At 36.7% G+C, this 21,301-nt stretch overlaps 1 protein-coding gene across 3 annotated transcripts in view; it reads right to left on the bottom strand.

Moving 5' to 3' along the window:
- Positions 1 to 1,557: 1,557 nt before the first annotated feature.
- Positions 1,558 to 21,301, bottom strand: part of LOC128156785 (myotubularin-related protein 6-like) — a 30,848-nt gene continuing 11,104 nt past the window's right edge. For 2 of the 3 annotated variants that reach the window (XM_052819074.1, XM_052819073.1), the window contains exons 3-14: positions 14,159 to 14,321; positions 13,762 to 13,916; positions 13,380 to 13,508; positions 12,557 to 12,697; positions 11,255 to 11,387; positions 10,359 to 10,468; positions 9,770 to 9,892; positions 9,181 to 9,434; positions 8,345 to 8,479; positions 7,019 to 7,145; positions 3,400 to 3,867; positions 1,558 to 2,288 (exon numbers count right to left, since the gene is read on the bottom strand). In XM_052819074.1, the coding sequence (XP_052675034.1) occupies positions 2,115 to 2,288; positions 3,400 to 3,867; positions 7,019 to 7,145; positions 8,345 to 8,479; positions 9,181 to 9,434; positions 9,770 to 9,892; positions 10,359 to 10,468; positions 11,255 to 11,387; positions 12,557 to 12,697; positions 13,380 to 13,508; positions 13,762 to 13,916; positions 14,159 to 14,321 (2,112 nt within the window). In that variant the 3' untranslated portion in view covers positions 1,558 to 2,114. The remainder of the gene's footprint in view (positions 2,289 to 3,399; positions 3,868 to 7,018; positions 7,146 to 8,344; positions 8,480 to 9,180; positions 9,435 to 9,769; positions 9,893 to 10,358; positions 10,469 to 11,254; positions 11,388 to 12,556; positions 12,698 to 13,379; positions 13,509 to 13,761; positions 13,917 to 14,158; positions 14,322 to 21,301) is intronic. The other variant, XM_052819075.1, reaches the window with a different exon arrangement.

Below are 21,301 nucleotides of genomic sequence, written 5' to 3'. Positions count from 1 at the left end.
CAAGACCTTAGTACTGTAAAGGCATAGGAGAAATATTGATGGACTAGACAAAGTTTTGACCCAAGGTCTCCTGAATCTCAAGTCAGGTGCTCTATCAACTGAGCTATCTGGCCTTGGTGTTCAAACCAGTCTGACTGTCACATTACATTGATTGACTAAGGTCAGAGGTCAATGGCAGCCAAAAATGAAGGTCATCAGATGTGATTTAGGAGCTCTCAGACATCAAATCTGTGCATAACTTTCAATTAATGAAACAGTATTGAGAGTGAATGCCTCAAGGAAGTTGGACGAAGGCCTCTCTTGTTTTTTGTAAATGCAGTGAAATTTGAAAGATTTTTTTCATTACTGTCATTTAATATTCATAAGTAAGAGAACATATTAAATGTACCACTAAGTAAATACATGTAGCAATTAAGATGGGGGCGAAGTGAGAGATTCCTTTTTTAATCACTGAAATTTATTTTACTAAATATGATCTTACTTGGAACATAACCTGCTTTTTTATGGTTGATTCAAAGTTCTGCACCAAGCTAATAGTTTACAGCTCTGTCAGTTGAAAGTTTGAATTCTGTGTGTGAATTTCTAAACAACTTTGAACATCATTATGATTATGAAATATTTAGTGACTTGTGATGAAAAAGCAGGTATGTATCTCCCAGTCTGAAAACATTTGGACAACCTGTTTTTTTCTGACCAGGAGCTACAGACCTGCAGCTAACTTTTTCATTTTATCATTAGACATACAGCTTATAGAAAAGGAAAACAATTGACTGTTGCAGAACTTTGGATTAGCTGATGAAAAGGTTTTTTGTTCATCATAAAAGTAAAATTTAAGCGACAGCCAAGGAGCTTGGTTTGTCCCTTCCTTCCTTTCACATTTTACTTAAAATGATCCATTACTTCAATACGTAAGCTTTTTTTCACAAGAGATGCTTGTAAAATCACCTATGCCCCCTCCCTTGGAAACATCTGCAAAGAAAATGAATGGAAACTACAAATAATTAAAACATCTGGGAACCGACACTGCAATTAATTGGAATTTTTCTAAGTCTATGAGGCATAACTGTGTCGAAAAAAGCATCGACCGTACCCAAAATCAAAATTGACCTAAATATTATCATGATAAACTTTTACACCAAATTTCATTATGTGCATCTTCTCCGAAGACATTGAAAGAAAACTGCACACATTCGTAATTTTTCTATGTTGAAGGGGCATAACTCTGTCGAAATTTGCTCATTCTTGACCTACCTGGTAAATATTATCATGATTAAGCTGTATATCAAATCCGCATCCTCTGCAAATAAAATGAAAGGAAAGTGTTGGTGGACCGACCGCAGCAAAGCAATACGCCCTCCCTTCTTCGATGAGGGCATAAAAATTTTATTTAACAACAAAAGTGAATTGTCAAGAACTGAAGAAAGTCTATCCAAATAGGAAGGATGTATATTAGGAGATCCCAGACGGATGGAAGTTGACTTTATAACACACTGACATCAGTATTCACTCTATATATAGGTATTTTAAATCATTACACAGGAAACACAAACACAGATCTACTTTTAGGTTAATATCTTTACTAGGAAGCTGTTTTTCTTCAAAACATAACATTGTAACAGAGTTGAAAATAAAGAGATAAACAAAACTTCTCATGATAATCGTGCTGTCTACAAAATCACAGATAAATCTCACAATCAGTACAGTACATTGTGACGGGGTAAACATAATGACCAGGGACCTACAATAGACCCACTGTGTCGTGTGGCTCGCTGCAAGCTGGATGAGGTGAATGATATCAGTCACGTACAGTACAAAACAGTAAAACTACTATCCCTGAAATGAGAGTCACTGAACACTCCAAAAAAAGACCCACTGTTACAAGACTTTAAATTGTAATGTGTGTTTGTGTGTTGCATTTATTCTCTTCTTAATTATGATAGTTTCGAATGTATCAACAGCTGAGGGACTTTTCAATGATAAATATTTTCAGAAGATACTATCTAATACAGCGCTCTCTCTCTCTCTCTCTCTCTCTCTCTCTCACATTGGAGTAACAGATTGATGAGCTACAAAATAAATAAGATTGCACACTAGCGGTCTCCATCATACAGTCATCAACTGTCCAGGGAGTTTGTCTGCGGTGGGAATTCCATAGAAGGTGAGTGTCGTATTTCCTTGTAGCAAGGTCGGCAGACCGGAACGGGGCGCCTTGTTGCATGACCAGGAAGCGGGATGTTTTTGGCAATGCAGCGCATACAGAACACCTCACCACATTTCCAACAATGGAACTGGAAAAAAAATATCAAAAAATTAGTTCCAGGAACTTGTCACCTGTTTTTAAAAATCTCCTTGATATACAGAAAATATAACATTCATTCCACTTCAAGTACTGTCATTGTCAGAATTATTTTTATCCTAAAAATCAGATAAAAATCAGTTGTAATGACTCTTTGTTCGAGACTAGATGCTCTTCATTAATATGAGACTTTCTTTCTAGTTTCGGAAGTAAGTCATTGAAATTAAATTTAAATCTTATAATGCTGTTGTAGATAACTTGAACCTTTGATTTGGGTGAGCTTAAAAGAAAACGAAATATTGAAATACTACAATACAGAATTGCCTAAAGTCTTTGCATTTCAGGATCAGTTTTAAAGGCAACAAAATGTGTACAAAGGGAAACAACCCAATAAAACAAACAGCTATGTATACATGATGACAATACTAGAGTCTGTCCCAATAAAACTAACAGATATGTATACAGTATGACAATACTAGAGTCTGTCCCAATGCATTCTTCCATCATATTTAGACGATTTCTAATAAAAATACACAGACCTGTGAGAAAGGTACAATTGAAATAAAAAAAAAAAAGGGAAAATATCGATGATATCTTCACTGACATTATTTTTCATTCTGAAAAATTCAGAGGAATGAATCACAAAATTATTTCTTATAGAGATTTATAATGGGAAATGTTGACATCTTTCACCATTCAGAAGTCACTCAAAATACCTTGTACAATTTTTCAATGTATTCATCCGGGTATTTTCAATGTCTGTTGCAATCCCTGAAGACATCATATTTTTTAGCTGTGTATTGAAACCTGTTAAGCTAGAGGGGGTGTTTCAAAAGAAAAATCTTGGGAATTTTTCATTTGAACCCCAAGGTATTTATGAATATTGAGTAATTAGCAAAATGTGATTTGAGTATACCTTGGGAGAGAGATGATGACAACAACAACATTCAAGCAAAAAATCATCATTACCGAGCACACAAAAAATTATATCATGCAAACACAGTAAAATAAACTATATGTACATCAAACAGCTAGTGTTTGTAAATAAATATACAGGTGTATTCACTAGTTTGCATAAATATAGGGATATAATATTGCCTTGCCTTTTTCGTAAAGCTATTGAATGGGGATGCACAGCTACAGTTGTGAATGTTACGAAATGATTTCCAATCAATGGCTACACTGCTCATCTCCAACACAAGCAAGTCCAGACTTAGCTGGTCCCTCCCAACTGAACACACACTGGAGTCAAGTGACAGGGAACCAGTTTCTATACCTGTCCTCACTGTATTTAGGTCACCGTGACCTGATTTTGACATCTGGGAGCTGGACTCGTCAAACCCCGACTCGTTGTCACTCCTAAAGTCGATAAGATCGCCCGTGTCCTTAGAGCTCTGTTCTGGTTTTATGTCACAATTTCCATTGATTGGAATTTTTTCGGACTTCTCTTCCATGATATTGTCTTCTGTCTCCTTCAGATTGTCCAGTGACTCCATGGACACTCCCCCGTTCAGTTTTTTCTGGATCACATCTTCAGATTTCCCAAGTATCCGACAGATCTGTGTCACTCTCTGCAAAATACAAATATTGTCAGAGGAAAAAGCAGTCAGCAGATTAAGGCAGTCTACAAGACAATGTCTGGCCTTGTGATTGGCTGTACCTAACATGTTGTTTGGTCAGAGCATTCTATGTTATTGGCTCCCAGTGTGATTTTAATCTTAGAATTATCAGTAAATTGAAATTCATATCCTATGATTTAGACAAAAAAGAATTTGTAGCTAAATATTTTTAAAAATTAATAACATAATTATGCATCTAAATTCACTTGGTAAAATTTCTCAGCTAGGAACTGAGGTGAAAAGTGTGGCAGGCCACATAATTTAATTGTAGTGGGTGGCCCTCACCCTGAGCTATAAAACTCAGACAAGTTCATTTTTTATCTCAGTATTAATCTAATAAACATAGGTAATCACAGATTACAAAGCTCACCGAGACGAGGCATCAACTTTATGAGGCATCACCTTTAAAACCACCTTTATCATATGATATGAAAATCATAGTTAATGATCTTGGATATTCATGGATACTGTTTTGACACAATATCGTATATCATATGTAAAAAAATTGTATGATAATCCTATGTTCATTTCATACATTATTATAAGATACAATGTTTATCAATACAATAATATAAAATATGATATTGCATCCAATGATACTTACAATATATATCATTTAATACAATATAATACTGTAATAAATATTGATGCAATATGATTTTGTAACATATAATATGACATTGTATCGTGTTATACATTATTGTATTTAATCACATAATACAATATCATAATATCTAATATAAATACAATATAGCATTATTTGATACTATATCATATCACATAATACATCACAATATTGTAACATATGATATTATATTGTATAATATAGTATAATTTTGTATTGTATGATATTGTATCATATTTGATACACAATATTGTATCATATGATACAATATAATTTGATAAAACATTGTTTCATATCATATGATACAATATCATCTGATACAGTACGATATTATATAATACAATATCATTTTATACAATATCATATCATATGATACAATATCATATTATACAATATCATATTATATGATATCTTATAATATCATATAATACAATTTCATGTATTATATAACAATATATTATATAAACCAATATCATATTATACAATATTGTATCATACGATATGCTATAATTATAATATACAATATCGTATCATATGATACAATATCATATATTGCAATATAATATGAAACGATATCATTCGATAAAATAATATATTATACAATATCATATTCTACAATATTGTATAATAATATACAATACTATACATAACAATATCATAATACAATATCATATAATAATGTACAAAAAAATTGATACAATATCATATCATATCATATAACTTTTTACAATATAATGTATGATATTACATTGTATCATATAAAACAATAGTGTATCATATCATAGAATACTATATCATAGGAATCATGTTAAATCATTTAACAACAAACACATCTATCAAGCAGGTTTGAGTGAGGTAGGAGAATTTTTAGCATCCTTGATAATGGAGATCAGGCTCTGCATCTGAAGCTACCTCTGCAATTCATTTATATTATAGTTAAATCAATTATGCAAGCTATTATCTATAAAACATGTAACCTGTTCCAAAAAACTAAACCTCATCCAGCATCCGAAACCTATGGCTCAGATTCAGCATTCAAGCCTGTCAGATGCATCAGTATCATGAGATGCATCATCCCTGCAAGTTTGGTGATGTAAGGACCAGTAATAACTAAGATATAATCATCAGAGGGCACCTGCTCTAAAAACTTTAACCAGCTCTTAAAACCTTAACCTCATCCAGCATCCGAAACCTATGGCTCAGATTCAGCATTCATGCCTGTCAGGTGCATCAGTATCGTAAGACGCACCATCCTTGCAAGTTTGGTGAAGTTAGGACCAGAAATAACTAAGATATATTTTTTAGCATCCTTGATAATGGAGATCAGGCTCTGCATCTGAAGCTACCTCTGCCATTCATTTATATTATAGTTAGATCATATATGCAAGTTTGAAATAGTGCTATTACCTACATATATTAAACATGTGACCTGTTCCAAAAAAACTAAACCTCATCCAGCATCCGAAACCTATGGCTCAGATTCAGCATTCAAGCCTGTCAGGTGCATCAGTATCATAAGACACACCATCCATGTAAGTTTGGTAAAGTTAGGACCAGTAATAACTAAGATATGATCATCAGAGGGCACCTGCTCTAAAAACTTTAACCAGCTCTTAAAACCTTAACCTCATCCAGCATCCGAAACCTATGGCTCAGATTCAGCATTCAAGCCTGTCAGGTGCATCAGTATCATAAGACGCACCATCTATGCAAGTTTGGTGAAGTTGGGACCAGTAGTAACTTAGAAATGGCTATCAAAGGGCACCTGCAACAAAAACTTTAACCTGCTCGAAAAACCTAACTTCATCTAGCATCCGAAACCTTCAGCTCAGATTCAGCATTCAAGCCTGTCAGGTGCAAAAGTATCATAAGACACACCATCCATGCAAGTTTGGTGAAGTAAGGACCAGTAGTAAGTAAGATATAATCATCAGAGGGCACCTGCTCCAAAAACTTTAACCAGCTCTAAAAACCTTAACCTCATCCAGCATCCGAAACCTATGGCTCAGATTCAGCATTCAAGCCTGTCAGGTGCATCAGTATCATAAGACACACCATCTATGCAAGTTTGGTGAAGTTTGGACCAGTAGTAACTTAGAAATGGCTATCAAAGGGCACCTGCAACAAAAACTTTAACCTGCTCCAAACACCTTAACCTCCTCCAGCATCTGAAATTCATGGCCCAGATTCAGCATCCAAGTCTCTCAAGTCCATTAGTAGGTCCAGATGCATCATTCATGCAAGTTTGGTGAAGATAGGACAAGTAATAAGTTAGATACAGGACCTGCAACAAAAACTTTAACCAGGTCCGGACGCCGACGCCGACGCCGACGCCGACGCCGAGGGTATAGCATAAGCTCCCCCCGACTTCGTCTCGGTGAGCTAAAAAGCCTCTGAATACATAGGGGAAAAGTAAGACTGAGATGAAAAGGAGATCTGGTCAAAGTGTTATGGCCCGGAGCCTGGTGGTGTTGGTACCTTCTCCAGTAGACTGACGTGGTCCTCTAGAGAGTCAGAGTGATCTTTGGCAGCACTCAGGACATCTGCTATCTGCTCCCTGGGGTGAAGCCCCACATCATACCTCTGGTACATACCCTTCCAAAATCTGCAACAAAGCCAAGTCTAAAGGTCAATAAAATCCTACAGATTTACACAGCTGTGTTATTTTATGCAAGAAAATGTTTCCTTGCTGGTTCATTCGGGTATCATAATATATATACTTGTTTTCCCTCAGACTGAAATGTCACATTTTCATTGGATTAAACATGGCACGTGATTGCCTCATATATCTCTATGTAGGTTCTGTGAGGATGAATATTAGGCAATATGGCCGTCATTGGCCGCCGCCTCACCTACTCATCTCGATATTTCATATTATTTAACACAGAAATCGTGTTCAGTAAGTAATTAAAATATTTAGAGTAATGGCCCTTTGGAATTTTTTTTAAATTAGAGTAGTTGCCCTTTGAATATTGACGTCACATTGTTGTGTCTGGAGCAGAACAAAATGGCAGCTCAAATCTCTGCAGAGGTTTAAAATTGAATAGCAACAAAACATTGTAAGTAATATGGGTAAAGCAAAGATTTTTTAAGCATATTTGAAAGGTGGTATTGATAATTTTATAGAGTTTAAATGAGTTTAATTGGACGAGATGTAAGGCATCTTGTACATGGCTTTGCGTAGATCACCGCTATTTGTGAATGAATATGTCGCTTGATAGTCTTCGGGAAAACAAAACACTTATAAGGTTAGTTACTGACTCACTACGGAAATATATTGGGTTGATCAATCTCATAGACCGCTCGGCTTCGCCTTGCCATCTATGAGATTGATCAACCCAATATATTTCTGTAGTGAGTCAGTAACTAACCTAATAAGTAATAATATAACACCTGTCTGCCAATCATGTAAATTTTACTTGAATGAGAGAAAAAGTAAGTAAATTCACATTATTGTCTATCAGTTCATTATACAGAAAGAATAGCCATTGTGAAGGATGTGGGGAAATTCTTTTAAATCTCAAATAAGTTATTCCATTGACTTGAGCACTAGGAGTATTTACTTGACTAGAGTATTTACTTAAAGCACTGGGAGCTGACTTAAGAACTTACTTGAAGCACTGGGACCTGACTTGAGGACTTACTTGAAGCACTGGGACCTGACTTGAGGACTTACTTGAAGCACTGGGACCTGACTTGAGGACTTACTTGAAGCACTGGGACCTGACTTGAGGACTTACTTGAAGCACTGAGACCTGACTTGAGGACTTGCTTGAAGCACTGGGAGCTGACTTGAGGACTTACTTGAAGCACTGGGAGCTGGTATTGGGAGAGAGCATTGGATGGGACACTTCGTACTCTTTTTTGTAGAGAGGGTTCAGGAACTCTGACATGTTTTTGTTGATATGTCCCCAGAGAGAATAAGTTCTTTCATTTAATCTGGAAAAGAAGCAAAACAGTATATAAGCTTACAACTACAATACTGATAACATTAATTTGTAAATCAAATAATTCACAAAAATGAAATGTAATGGAAATTGATGTAAAGCTTTAGATTGTCACAAAAGCTAGCTGAAGCAAATATCAAAAAACAAGGAACTGTAAATCTCTAATCAAATTTGGTTAATGCAATACATGTATTCATTTGATTTTTTTTTTGCCTTGATATTCAATTTGGATTTATGAGATCCCCACTCAATGAACAGTTACTCTTTTAAGTAAAATCTTCTGTAATGATTGTATGATTGATAAATACCAGCACAGATCATCCTAAATGTAGAATGCAACATTGACATTCTCTACATTACCATATGCATATAAATGTAATTCCGAGTAAGACATACATATATTGTAGTCTCTGTGTCTGAGACTATAATACTGTGAATTCCTAATTAAACGCGAGGAATTGCAAGTGGCACATTTTGCAGATTTAAAATCTCGCTTTTATTTTTCTGACAGATGTAAACTACACAAACTATGAGAAAAATCTGGTGTTTGTGATTTCATATTCTCACGATTTAACGCAAAAGGGTTGAATAGCGGAATTAAGTACTCGCAAAAAATAAGGAATCTACAGTACCATACACTATCAATGTCAGACACAATGAAGACTGTATACCAGATATTTGTAATACCAATACCTGAGATCTAGTCGGTCTTTCTCACAGTTCCCTATAAATGTTCCGAACTGACAAGAGTAAACATGGTCGTGAATTGTCAGGAGGAAGCGTTCGTTGAACTGGAACGCGCACGGATACTGCTGCATGACCTGCCACGTGGCCTCCACAAACTGTGTGAACACCGGGGACACCTCCTTGTTGTCCGGAGTATCCAGGAATCCGCAGCGATCCGTGAACTTGTGACCAAACGACAGCCATTCCTTCTCTATTAGTGCCTGCATGCAAGTAAGCATTGAGGATAACCAAACAAATAGGAATGAATCCAATAGCTTCAGAATTCATACCAGTATAAACAAGTTTGTACAGTTTACACTGAATATAACACCAACCATGTTTATAAAGATTAAATTCCGGAGATATTGAATTAATCCTTATAAGTCAAATACTTGTTATCAAATAGAAAAATTAAGACAAATCATCATTACAAAACATACAAATTAAATTCATAATGAAGACTAAAGAAAAAATAATAGAGATGTTACATATTTGTGTCCATCTGATTCATTTATTTAGTAAACATAACCATGACATGGTTTACAGCTGTTTGTACCTGGAACCCCTGAATGGTTCTGTAGTAGGGATCCAGGATCAGACTGGAGAGAGAGCAGGTCTGGGCCGTCCTGTCCCAGCCATCCGAGCAGTGAACCAGTACACTGTGGCCGCCCTTAACAGCCTGTTAATAAAACAGTGAACATGTATAACAGGACAAAGTACCAGCACAATTTAAGTCTGGGGCAAGTTATAAAAGAAGAATAACTCCAGAACATTTCTGTAAATTAAGAAATAAACAAGTGCAGATAAAAACAGAGACCACATTGACGCCAATGTATAGAAATTTTTAATAACATAATATGACACATAACTTTTAATGAAAAATGAAACTCTGAGTGACTCTGATTTGTCTTAGTACATGTATTCATAGAATTAGTAGGACAGGCAAGCAGTCCATTAGAGCAACATACATCCAGTGATCCAAAATCACCGCTGAATTGTCTTGTACAATACAATAACAATGGCTGATGTGTACCATTTCAGGATTCTTGACAGGAAGTTCAATCTACTCTGACTCATTTTGACGAGATGAATGAACGGATTAGGCTGTTACCTATGGGGTTAAATGGCAACATTGTGCTACTTACCTCAGCTATGAAGACCGAGGTGTCGACGACGGCCTTGATGTGCTTCAGCCAGCCACTGGCCTCTAGACCCTGTAGGAAAGCAGACATGGTCGGGTTCTTCATCTCACACACTGAAACAAGGACATATACAATTCAGACAACACTGACACAAACACATACAACTTAAGTAATACGCTGATTATCAGATACATACACAGATTAGTAAATACATGGATGGTACATTGTAACAAGCACACACAGTTCAGAAATTCAACGTATTAGATATCAGCCTTCATATCTCTACCAGGGGAGAATTTAATATAATTTTGACAGTATTTTAATTTGATCAAAGTGTCCTATCATCAGAGACGTAAATAAGAGAGATTGGAAACTGATCGAAATCTCGTGAAATCCTGCGGCCCCTGTTGTAAAGTGTTCCGAGTTTAAATCAGTATATCTTTCTAATAAACAATCATATCAAAATATAAACAGCTAAAACCTATTGCCAAAACATTCAAAATATTATATTTTCATGAGTTTATGTCATATAAACAATATTAAGAGAGGAGTTTTAGGAGGCAGCTGGCTACCCGTCTTCCGAGATTTCCCCGATGTTTTATAGCTGGCCAATATATTTTTTATATATTAATCTTATTTTTCGATTTTTGGTTTCAAAAATGTCTAAAACTTATGCACACTTTTCATTAAAACAATATACTTTTGGTTTAAGATCATTATCTCAGTTTACTAAAATGTAGTTCTCAAAGTAAGGTTGGTCCCGTACCATTTTTCAACAACAAAACATGCTAATAGCGGAGTTGCCAATCTCTGTTATTTATGTCTCTGCTATTATATAGACTAGGAATGTGGACCAAGTTGTGGTGCCCCAAACACTTGATACACAGAGAGAGACGTACCGTCCAGCAGCTTCTGGAGGCTGGCCCTCATGACGTGGATGTTCTCTATCCCCAGGAACTGGAACTTGATGTCTGTGTAATGGTTGTCATTCTCGTAGCCTTTACCAGCTGCCTTATTGGCCATGGCATTAATCTAAAACAACAGTATCAAGATGTCTGTGTAATGGTTGAACTGGCGATTAGCATATTTTAAGTGAAAGAATGTTTAGCAGAACAAGTCTAAGTTTGAGTACTTAGTACCAAGATGTGTAAATAGAGTTGGCCACTAGGTGGATTCTGGGATATTGGGATCAGTGCTGCAGAACAAACAGCATTTACAGTGGACCCTACATCATCAGACATGTTATGTAATCAGTCCTTGTCGGTATTCAGCCATTCATCAGGTTTCCTGTCTGTAGTGTGTGACAGCCCTAACCACCCACACACACAATGGAGTACCGCAGTCGGAACTCTTGGTCTGGTGCCAGACAGAAGTCACCTCCGGACTCGACAACATTCACTGCCTTGTTTTATAACTACAGGTTTCCGTCAGCCAGTAATCAAATATGTAAAAATTGACAGGCAGAGAAGATTTACCAATACCTGATAGAATGCATGTCAGGGCTGGGAGCTGTGAAATGATTGGCTTTTATCTTGATGGAACTCTCCAGCTGTGAAATGTTACAACCATCAACACATCAATGATGTCTGCCTGCTGATCCATAGAGGCTCATCTTATGCAATATGCTGGCTGTTTATCAATTCAACAACTAACTAAATGAGTCATTCTTCTAGCATTGATTCAAATGATCGTCAAATAATTATACCATCGCCGGAAACCCACGACCTGTCTCGCATACGCTTACTGACCACGGCTCAACGTGCTGAAATTTTATTTTGTTCTTTGCTGCATTCTGGTTGGTTTTTTCAGGCTTTTGTAATGAAAATTCTAATCAAGTTGATGCTTTCAATTGCATTTAATAACAACTGCATGCTTTCATAATGAAAACTGGGTTGCTCCCCTTTGCCATGTGGCAATGTTAATACCGCTACATCATATATCTGGCAGTGCCTGAGAACTACATATTCATGAAGCAAAAAAAACCCTACATTTAGTTGTATCACAGTCAGAAAGTGTTTGGGCAGCTAGTCTAAAGTTTCCAACAATGAAATCATATACACCCTAAAATCAAATACCAAGAAAGAATTTATTATAATACTGTCAGTTCACAACCAGCAGGTTAAACATTTTCTGTCATTTTACTACTTCCAACAATGGAAGTCACTTTAGTGTCAGCTTTAAGAATGAAATAAATATATTACCTTTGGCCGGGTATCGACAACATACATGAAGTCAGAGTTTTTGCTGGGGTTGGACTTGAGTATACAATGAAGCATTTGTTCGTCCTCCACACAGCGAGCTCTGAACCCAGAGAGAGGCTGACTGCAGCGACAAATGGCCGCCTAAAACAAGGGCCATGTGTTTCTATCAAACTCAAAAAGGGTAATGCACATAACAAAAACAAAAATGTTATCAACAAATAAAAGGAAAATTTTCCAAATTTCCTATAAACAAGCCAAAACAGATGCAGATTGATTAATTAGACGCTTACAGGGACAATTGGGAGACAGTTAATAAGACCAAAAAGAAACGTTTTCATGAAAATCACTAAATATTCTACATTTCAAGTAAAGTTAAATCAGAAAGCAGCTTTCTGTATTTTCAAGTTTGAAAATTTAGCCTAAAAGAAATGATTTTAACTAAAAAAAAAAAAATTGTGATATCAAATTCCATTCCCTGTTTTCCGCTCTTTGCTGTGTATATCACACGTGTTATAAATATTTGATAAGTCATGATGGATTTTTACTCATTACTATTGAAATGACATTAAGTACTTTAGCATCAAAAAGCCCATGAGATAGAAATTCACAAATTAAAACAGGATTAACATCTGATGAAAAGAATTCCTGATGATCTGTGATGGTTTGATCTGATGATTTTATCCAACAAGTTGTCTGTTTTCTATCCCCTTGCCAAGACTAAGGGATAAAAAACATGCAACATGTTGGATAAGAATCAAATACATACCATCCAAAATCCTGAGAGATCCTATATATAAACTACAAGTCTGTAACGAGAGCTTACCTGGGTTTTACTGTGGAAATAAGATAAAACAGGAAGTCTTCCACGACTGCGGAACTTGGAACTGCCGAGGATTATGGGAGTGGAAGCGGAGGCGGGAACAAACAGGTGTTTGGGGTACGTATCACAGAGCTGTGGTGGAAACAAAAACATTCAATGTGACTGGGTACATATCATAGATAACGATGAGTCTTCAAAGAAATTATCAAAAAACTTTTCTGTAGATATGCTACAAAACACATACATCTGTATAAACAAATGATTCATTACAAAGTTATAACTTGAACAAGACGATATATTTATCATGTACTTTAAACTTATTGTTGAGTAAAGAAGTGAATATCTTTCACTCATTATTAAGCACAATGAGTTAAATGGTAGATACCTCGAATTTGTTGTTGAGTGAGGATAGAGTCCACAGCTGGTTGGGTACGCCCATCCTCAGGTATTCGGACCGTGTGTCGTACAGGTCCCAGCCGTATGACTTCTCCATCCCGTCGGCCGAGGCATAAACAAATGCGTACAGCTTCTCTATGTCTGCTGTAAAATGGTTGAGAGAGATTAACTTACACCACTGGAACACCATATTTGTTATCTTGTACTTAATTGTATTGATATTTAAAAAAGATTTCAGGTTTCAAAGGATTCAAGATATAGAGATTTAAACAATGGTAAGGACATCTTTTTAGATATCAATGGTATTTCAGATATCAATGTTCAAGATTCAAAATCTGACTTTACTTCAGATATCTGAGTTAAATGTGATGACCTAGATATCTGACCTGGTTTGGAGAGTTCCTGTAGGGAGGCATATATGTCCTGACATTCTCTGTCCCGCGGAATGACAAACGTCAGACAGCGGAAGTCCTTACAGCGGATCAGGAGAGGTGAGCCGCCCGCACTCAGAGGCTGCTTCTCTAGGCTGGACATGTGGGTATGGAGGATCTGTAATCAATCAACAATAATAATTAATCAACTAATTTCTGTAGATTTCTTATTTTACGCGAGTACTTAATTCCTCGATTCAAATAATCAAAGTCTAGCAATTAGAAGTAAAACAGCCAAAGTGTAACACAAGTAATCAAACAACCAATGTCTAACAACCATTAGTCAAACAATTCTATCAACCATTAGTCAAACAACCAAAGTCTAACAACAGTAGTCTAACAACCTATGTCCAACAATCAGTAGTCAAACAATCATAGTATAACAATCAGTAGTCAAACAACCATATCCAACAATCAGTAGTCAAACAATCATAGTCTAACAACCATTGGTCAAACAATCAAAGACTAACAACCATTAGTCAAACAATCAGTATCACTTAGGCTTTTTGTACAATTTTCTGGTGTAAAGGGGTTGGGTGAATTTGATCTGAAAATAATTATTGACAACTGATTTCAAATAGAACCCTGGATATCCTGTTAGAATGGCTATCATTGATCATTGGAGAGTAAATGCCTTAAATGACAGTCAGGATACTACATGTAGTACTGTGAGTCACTCATCAAATGACAAAGTCCACAATAAACTGCTCACCATGACATATTGCCTGAGTCATGAAGTGGGGTTGAAACCATTTCTACTAAACTTTTAATATCAACAAGCTAATCATTGGAGCATAAAACTAAACATCAGCCAGACTGTATCCAAAATCAATTTTCATCTTCAATCAAAAAAATGTATATATAAAGAATGAATTAGGTGTTTAAATAAAAACTCAGAGATACCAGTAATGGAAAAAACTCAGAAATACCAGTGATGGAATTTGTTTTTATCTACATTAATAAAGGTCTTCTCAGATAAACAATTAACTTAAGCCACTGGAGGGAGATTGATCTGGTTCATGTTTTGGCTCTTCATGTTTTGTTTTTACAACAGGAACATAATTATGATTGAAGAGAATAAATATCGGATGTGACAAGAATTAATTGTTATTGGCCTGTGAACTAAGTTAAGGTGATAACTCCTATCAGGCCCAGAGCCCCGGCCATCACAGCTAATCACCGAGGAAATATATAAAATGTTCACCGCCATCAGACCAATACAGCTGATACCAGGAAAATCCTCCACGGAATACAGAAAAAACTCAACCATTATAGATAGTGGAAAAGTCTAGCTCTTCTTTAGCCTCAATAACTCATTCAGTTCTTCTTACAGACCAATTATTTCTGGTAAATGTATGGTTAGACAAAGACCTCAGATTTGCGAGGTGCATTAGAGGTTTGTGTAGAGTCTAAAGGGTTGCTAGTACTTACGGGAGAATAAGGCATTGATTTTATCATTTTGTGAAACATTAGAAACAATAACATAATCATGATAATGCAGAGCAAATTGTGTGTAATAATATTAAAAGGTTTTCACGGTTTTTCGGTCATCGACTCGTACAAATTTGTTTCCGTAATCAACATCATAATTTGCACAAATAGCAGGAAGCGAGAAAAAAACCTTCCATTTCTGCACAATAGCATGGAATATGTTTAGATTTCTATTTTAGTCTTTCTGCTGGTTAACTCCTCACACTATGGGGATGCCAAGTTTAAGTTCATGCAAGAGGGAAATAGGGCTATACCCAGAAATAGAGTTTTGAAACTACCTCAGTAAATTTTAGAGCATTCTGCACTTATCCAGAATTTCATAGATTCCTTCGGAACTATTGCAATGTTCTGGACCAGGTGATGACCATCTTGTCTTGTTACGATTTGAGGTCTCTAACCTCTCAGACCTTCTACAAATTGTTGTTGCTTAATACAAAATAATACATACACATTAATATATATTAATTCTTTACATTCAACATGTTCAATGAAATAAAAAGACGGTGAAATAAATGACTACTTTTAGTTCCAGCTTCCTCTATATATCAATTTAATACCATATTGTTAATATCCATTGTCCCTAAATATAGAAATGTATATAGATTATGTGAATTTCTATGTCTATGCCTTTCTTTGGTTATTGCATTTCTAATGCCCTTGTACATAATGTATTTCTTTGTCTTTTTACTGCCTTTGTGTATATATTGCCTTTCTATTAATTGCACTTGTACTTCTATAGCCTATTTTCGTCCACATCTGAATGCACACATATAAAAGCCTGTGTCTAATTATCTGCAAAGTCAACAGGGTATTCACATATTTTTTTACCATTATATGCTTGGAGGAATGATTGTTTCTAATTTAGCAGAAGCAGGTTGTATCTGATTTCTCCGGAGGCCTCCTTAATGATGCATGTAATGTTTGGCTATTAACATAAAAAAATGATTAATTCATTTTGCTGAGACTCTGTGATCGGAGTCCATTGATTCTCAGGGTCAGAACCAGTCGGCCTTATAAACAAGATACACATTGATCAGTCAACCTCAGAAGATCCAAACACAGCAGTCCTTGTATCAGGATGTTGTTCTGAATATAAAAGTTCATAATTGTATCAAATTATGTTTTAATATCAATACCCTGGCTCTTCAGTAAGGTCATGACATTTGACCTCTTTTATTTTATCTGTTACAGCATTAAATTTTGAAATTATGAAATAATGACCAGTGCAGAGAAATAATCAAAGTACTGAAAGCATTAAAGGGTGCAGCACTGAAATTGTCAAAATATTCACAGAAGACGATTTACAGGAAAAGCCTTATAAATGTTTGTATTAAAAATACATGTATAACCAATTGATTAATGCATGTCTGTTGCAAATAGATGAAGTTTGTTCAAACAAACAAGTAAATTTGTGTTTTAAATTCTCTGCAATTTAGTTTTCTGTACCATGCTAACTTCAAAATTAGAGATTTTCTGATTCTGAAAATCTCTTTTTCCAACAAGAATCTTCTCCACAGAGCATAGCCATGCCTAATAGTATCAAATCAATAACTTCTTATAACATTTCAATTTGTTATTCAAATTCTACATAATTCAGAATACAGTTCAAATAATTTCCATAATACAAACCATTTATACAAGGGTTTATGGTAAAACAACATCATTATATGAAGAAAATACAAAAGTACATGAGATGTATCAGAGAAGTTCAGCTATTTATCTGCCATACCGTAACTTAAGACAGCAGTGAATAACCAAGTGTTCCGAGGAGTTGTAATCAATACAGGTCCTGACTATACGGGCCTGGGCCATTACAGTAATGCTACAGCCATACCAGTCAGTGAATGTAGTGTAAAACTGTTACAGAGGAAGCCATATATACAGGGTCTCTGTAAAACCACAGCACTGTTACAGAGGAAGCCAAAAAAACAGGGTCTCTGTAAACCACAGCACTGTTACAGAGGAGGCCAAAAATACAGGGTCTCTGTAAAACCTCAGGACTGTTACAGAGGAAGCCAAAAATACAGGGTCTCTGGAAAACCTCAGGACTGTTACAGAGGAAGCCAAAAATACAGGGTCTCTGTAAACCACAGCACTGTTACAGAGGAGGCCAAAAATACAGGGTCTCTGTAAAACCTCAGGACTGTTACAGAGGAAGCCAAAAAAACAGGGTCTCTGTAAAACCTCAGGACTGTTACAGAGGAAGCCAAAAATACAGGGTCTCTGGAAAACCTCAGGACTGTTACAGAGGAAGCCAAAAATACAGGGTCTCTGTAAACCACAGCACTGTTACAGAGGAGGCCAAAAATACAGGGTCTCTGTAAAACCTCAGGACTGTTACAGAGGAGGCCAAAAATACAGGGTCTCTGTAAAACCACAGCACTGTTACAGAGGAGGCCAAAAATACAGGGTCTCTGTAAAACCTCAGGACTGTTACAGAGGAAGCCAAAAATACAGGTCTCTGGAAAACCTCAGGACTGTTACAGAGGAAGCCAAAAATACAGGGTCTCTGGAAAACCTCAGGACTGTTACAGAGGAAGCCAAAAATACAGGGTCTCTGTAAAACCTCAGGACTGTTACAGAGGAAGCCAAAAATACAGGGTCTCTGGAAAACCTCAGGACTGTTACAGAGGAAGCCAAAAATACAGGGCTCTGTAAACCACAGCACTGTTACAGAGGAGGCCAAAAATACAGGGTCTCTGTAAAACCTCAGGACTGTTACAGAGGAGGCCAAAAATACAGGGTCTCTGTAAAACCACAGCACTGTTACAGAGGAGGCCAAAAATACAGGGTCTCTGTAAAACCTCAGGACTGTTACAGAGGAAGCCAAAAATACAGGTCTCTGGAAAACCTCAGGACTGTTACAGAGGAAGCCAAAAATACAGGGTCTCTGGAAAACCTCAGGACTGTTACAGAGGAAGCCAAAAATACAGGGTCTCTGTAAAACCTCAGGACTGTTACAGAGGAAGCCAAAAATACAGGGTCTCTGTAAAACCACAGGACTGTTACAGAGGAAGCCAAATATACAGGGTCTCTGTAAACCTCAGAATTCTTACAGAGGAAGCCAAATATACAGGGTCTCTGTAAAACCACAGGACTGTTACAGAGGAGGCCAAAAATACAGGGTCTCTGTAAAACCACAGAATTCTTACAGAGGAAGCCAAAATACACGGTCTCTGTAAACCTCAGAATTCTTACAGAGGAAGCCAAAATACACGGTCTCTGTAAACCTCAGAATTCTTACAGAGGAAGCCAAATATACATGGTCTCTGTAAAACCACAGGACTGTTACAGAGGAAGCCAAAATACACGGTCTCTGTAAAACCACAGGACTGTTACAGAGGGACCAAAAATACAGGGTCTCTGTAAAACCACAGGACTGTTACAGAGGAGGCCAAAAATACAGGGTCTCTGTAAAACCACAGGACTGTTACAGAGGAGGCCAAAAATACAGGGTCTCTGTAAAACCACAGGACTGTTACAGAGGAAGCCAAAATACACGGTCTCTGTAAAACAACAGGAGAGTTAGAGAGGAAGCCAAAAATTCAGGGTCTCTGTAAAACCACAGGACTGTTAGAGAGGAAGCCAAAAATTCAGGGTCTCTGTAAAACCTCAGGACTGTTACAGAGGAGGCCAAAAATACAGGGTCTCTGTAAAACCCCAGGACTGTTATAGAGGAAGCCAAAAATACAGGGTCTCTGGAAAACCCCAGGACTGTTACAGAGGAAGCCAAATATACAGGGTCTCTGTAAACCTCAGAATTCTTACAGAGGAAGCCAAATATACAGGGTCTCTGTAAAACCACAGGACTGTTACAGAGGAAGCCAAAAATACAGGGTCTCTGTAAAACCACAGGACTGTTACAGAGGAGGCCAAAAATACAGGGTCTCTGTAAAACCACAGGACTGTTACAGAGGAGGCCAAAAATACAGGGTCTCTGTAAAACCACAGGACTGTTACAGAGGAAGCCAAAAATACAGGGTCTCTGTAAAACCACAGGACTGTTACAGAGGAGGCCAAAAATTCAGGGTCTCTGTACAACCACAGGACTGTTACAGAGGAGGCCAAAAATACAGGGTCTCTGTTAAACCACAGGACTGTTACAGAGGAGGCCAAAAATACAGGGTCTCTGTAAAACCACAGGACTGTTACAGAGGAGGCCAAAAATTCAGGGTCTCTGTAAAACCACAGGACTGTTACAGAGGAGGCCAAAAATACAGGGTCTCTGTAAAACCACAGGACTGTTACAGAGGAGGCCAAAAATACAGGGTCTCTGTAAAACCTCAGGACTGTTACAGAGGAAGCCAAATATACAGGGTCTCTGTAAAACCTCAGGACTGTTACAGAGGAAGCCAAAAATACAGGGTCTCTGTAAAACCACAGGACTGTTACAGAGGAGGCCAAAAATACAGGGTCTCTGTAAAACCACAGGACTGTTACAGAGTAGGCCAAAAATACAGGGTCTCTGTAAAACCACAGGACTGTTACAGAGGAAGCCAAATATACAGGGTCTCTGTAAAACCTCAGGACTGTTACAGAGGAAGCCAAAAATACAGGGTCTCTGTAAAACAACAGGACTGTTAGAGAGGAAGCCAAAAATTCAGGGTCTCTGTAAAACCTCAGGACTGTTACAGAGGAAGCCAAAAATTCAGGGTCTCATCCATCAGCTCCCCAACAGTCCGGACTCCTTATCTCGGAATCTCCCTGTATACAAGAATCTGGTTTCATTGATTCCTGGTTCCTGCTAAAAGGACCCCAAAATATCCTGCTGTTTTCTTCTATCATCCATTAGAACATAATGGTTTTTGGCATGATAGGAAAACCAAATTAATCAAGCTCAGTGATGGTAAAAGATACATCCAATAAAAGATTCTGGACAGCAGCCACCACTCAGTGTACAAGTTCTAATGTGTTCGTGATCGACGGAGAATATAGTTTCTTTATTAGACACATGTACAAAATTCTTGATATTTAGCAAAATATTTACTTTTCCTTTGTAGAAAATCTGAGTTTTAAAAATTAATCTGTTTGAATAAGCTAAAATTTATCATTCATTTCTCAATTTTAGGCTTTCTAAAGTTTTGATTGATGTAAGTTGAGTAGAAAAATAAACTCCACCTTGTTGAGGTACGTAATCCTTGAGTGTTCGATTTCTGTGAGAAGCAATACTTTAGGGAGAGGCCACCTTGCAGCAGAATTTCCTCTGTCTTTGTTTCTTTACACTAACATCAAAGGATTTCAGACTGAGCATTGTAGTTTACTTCTAAGTGGAATCTAATTGTGTGATGTCATCTGAAGCCCGTAGCTTGCAGATTATGTTTTTTGCTTCCTTTGTTAAACAAATACGGATTCTATAAGCTGATTGTGTGTAAGAAATTAAACCTGAAATAACACTTCCATATTGATTGGACCTTTCTACCTCTCTTTGAAGTTCATGGATTTCTCAGAAAGCAATTTTGCTATAATTAGATTTTTTAGCAACTCATTCAAGGTAAATGGTTAATTTGACTTGAAGTGAATCAATCCTGAATTAATGATAGAATTATCAGGTAAGAATGAAGATCCCTGTAGGATTCAAATATACTAAGAAACTAAAGTCAAATCAAT

This window comes from Crassostrea angulata, chromosome 7 (genome assembly GCF_025612915.1).
Source record: "Crassostrea angulata isolate pt1a10 chromosome 7, ASM2561291v2, whole genome shotgun sequence".
Taxonomy (NCBI): domain Eukaryota; kingdom Metazoa; phylum Mollusca; class Bivalvia; order Ostreida; family Ostreidae; genus Magallana; species Magallana angulata.
The sequence above is the reverse complement of the archived record's forward strand: the minus strand, read 5'-3'. Positions and strand labels throughout refer to the sequence as shown.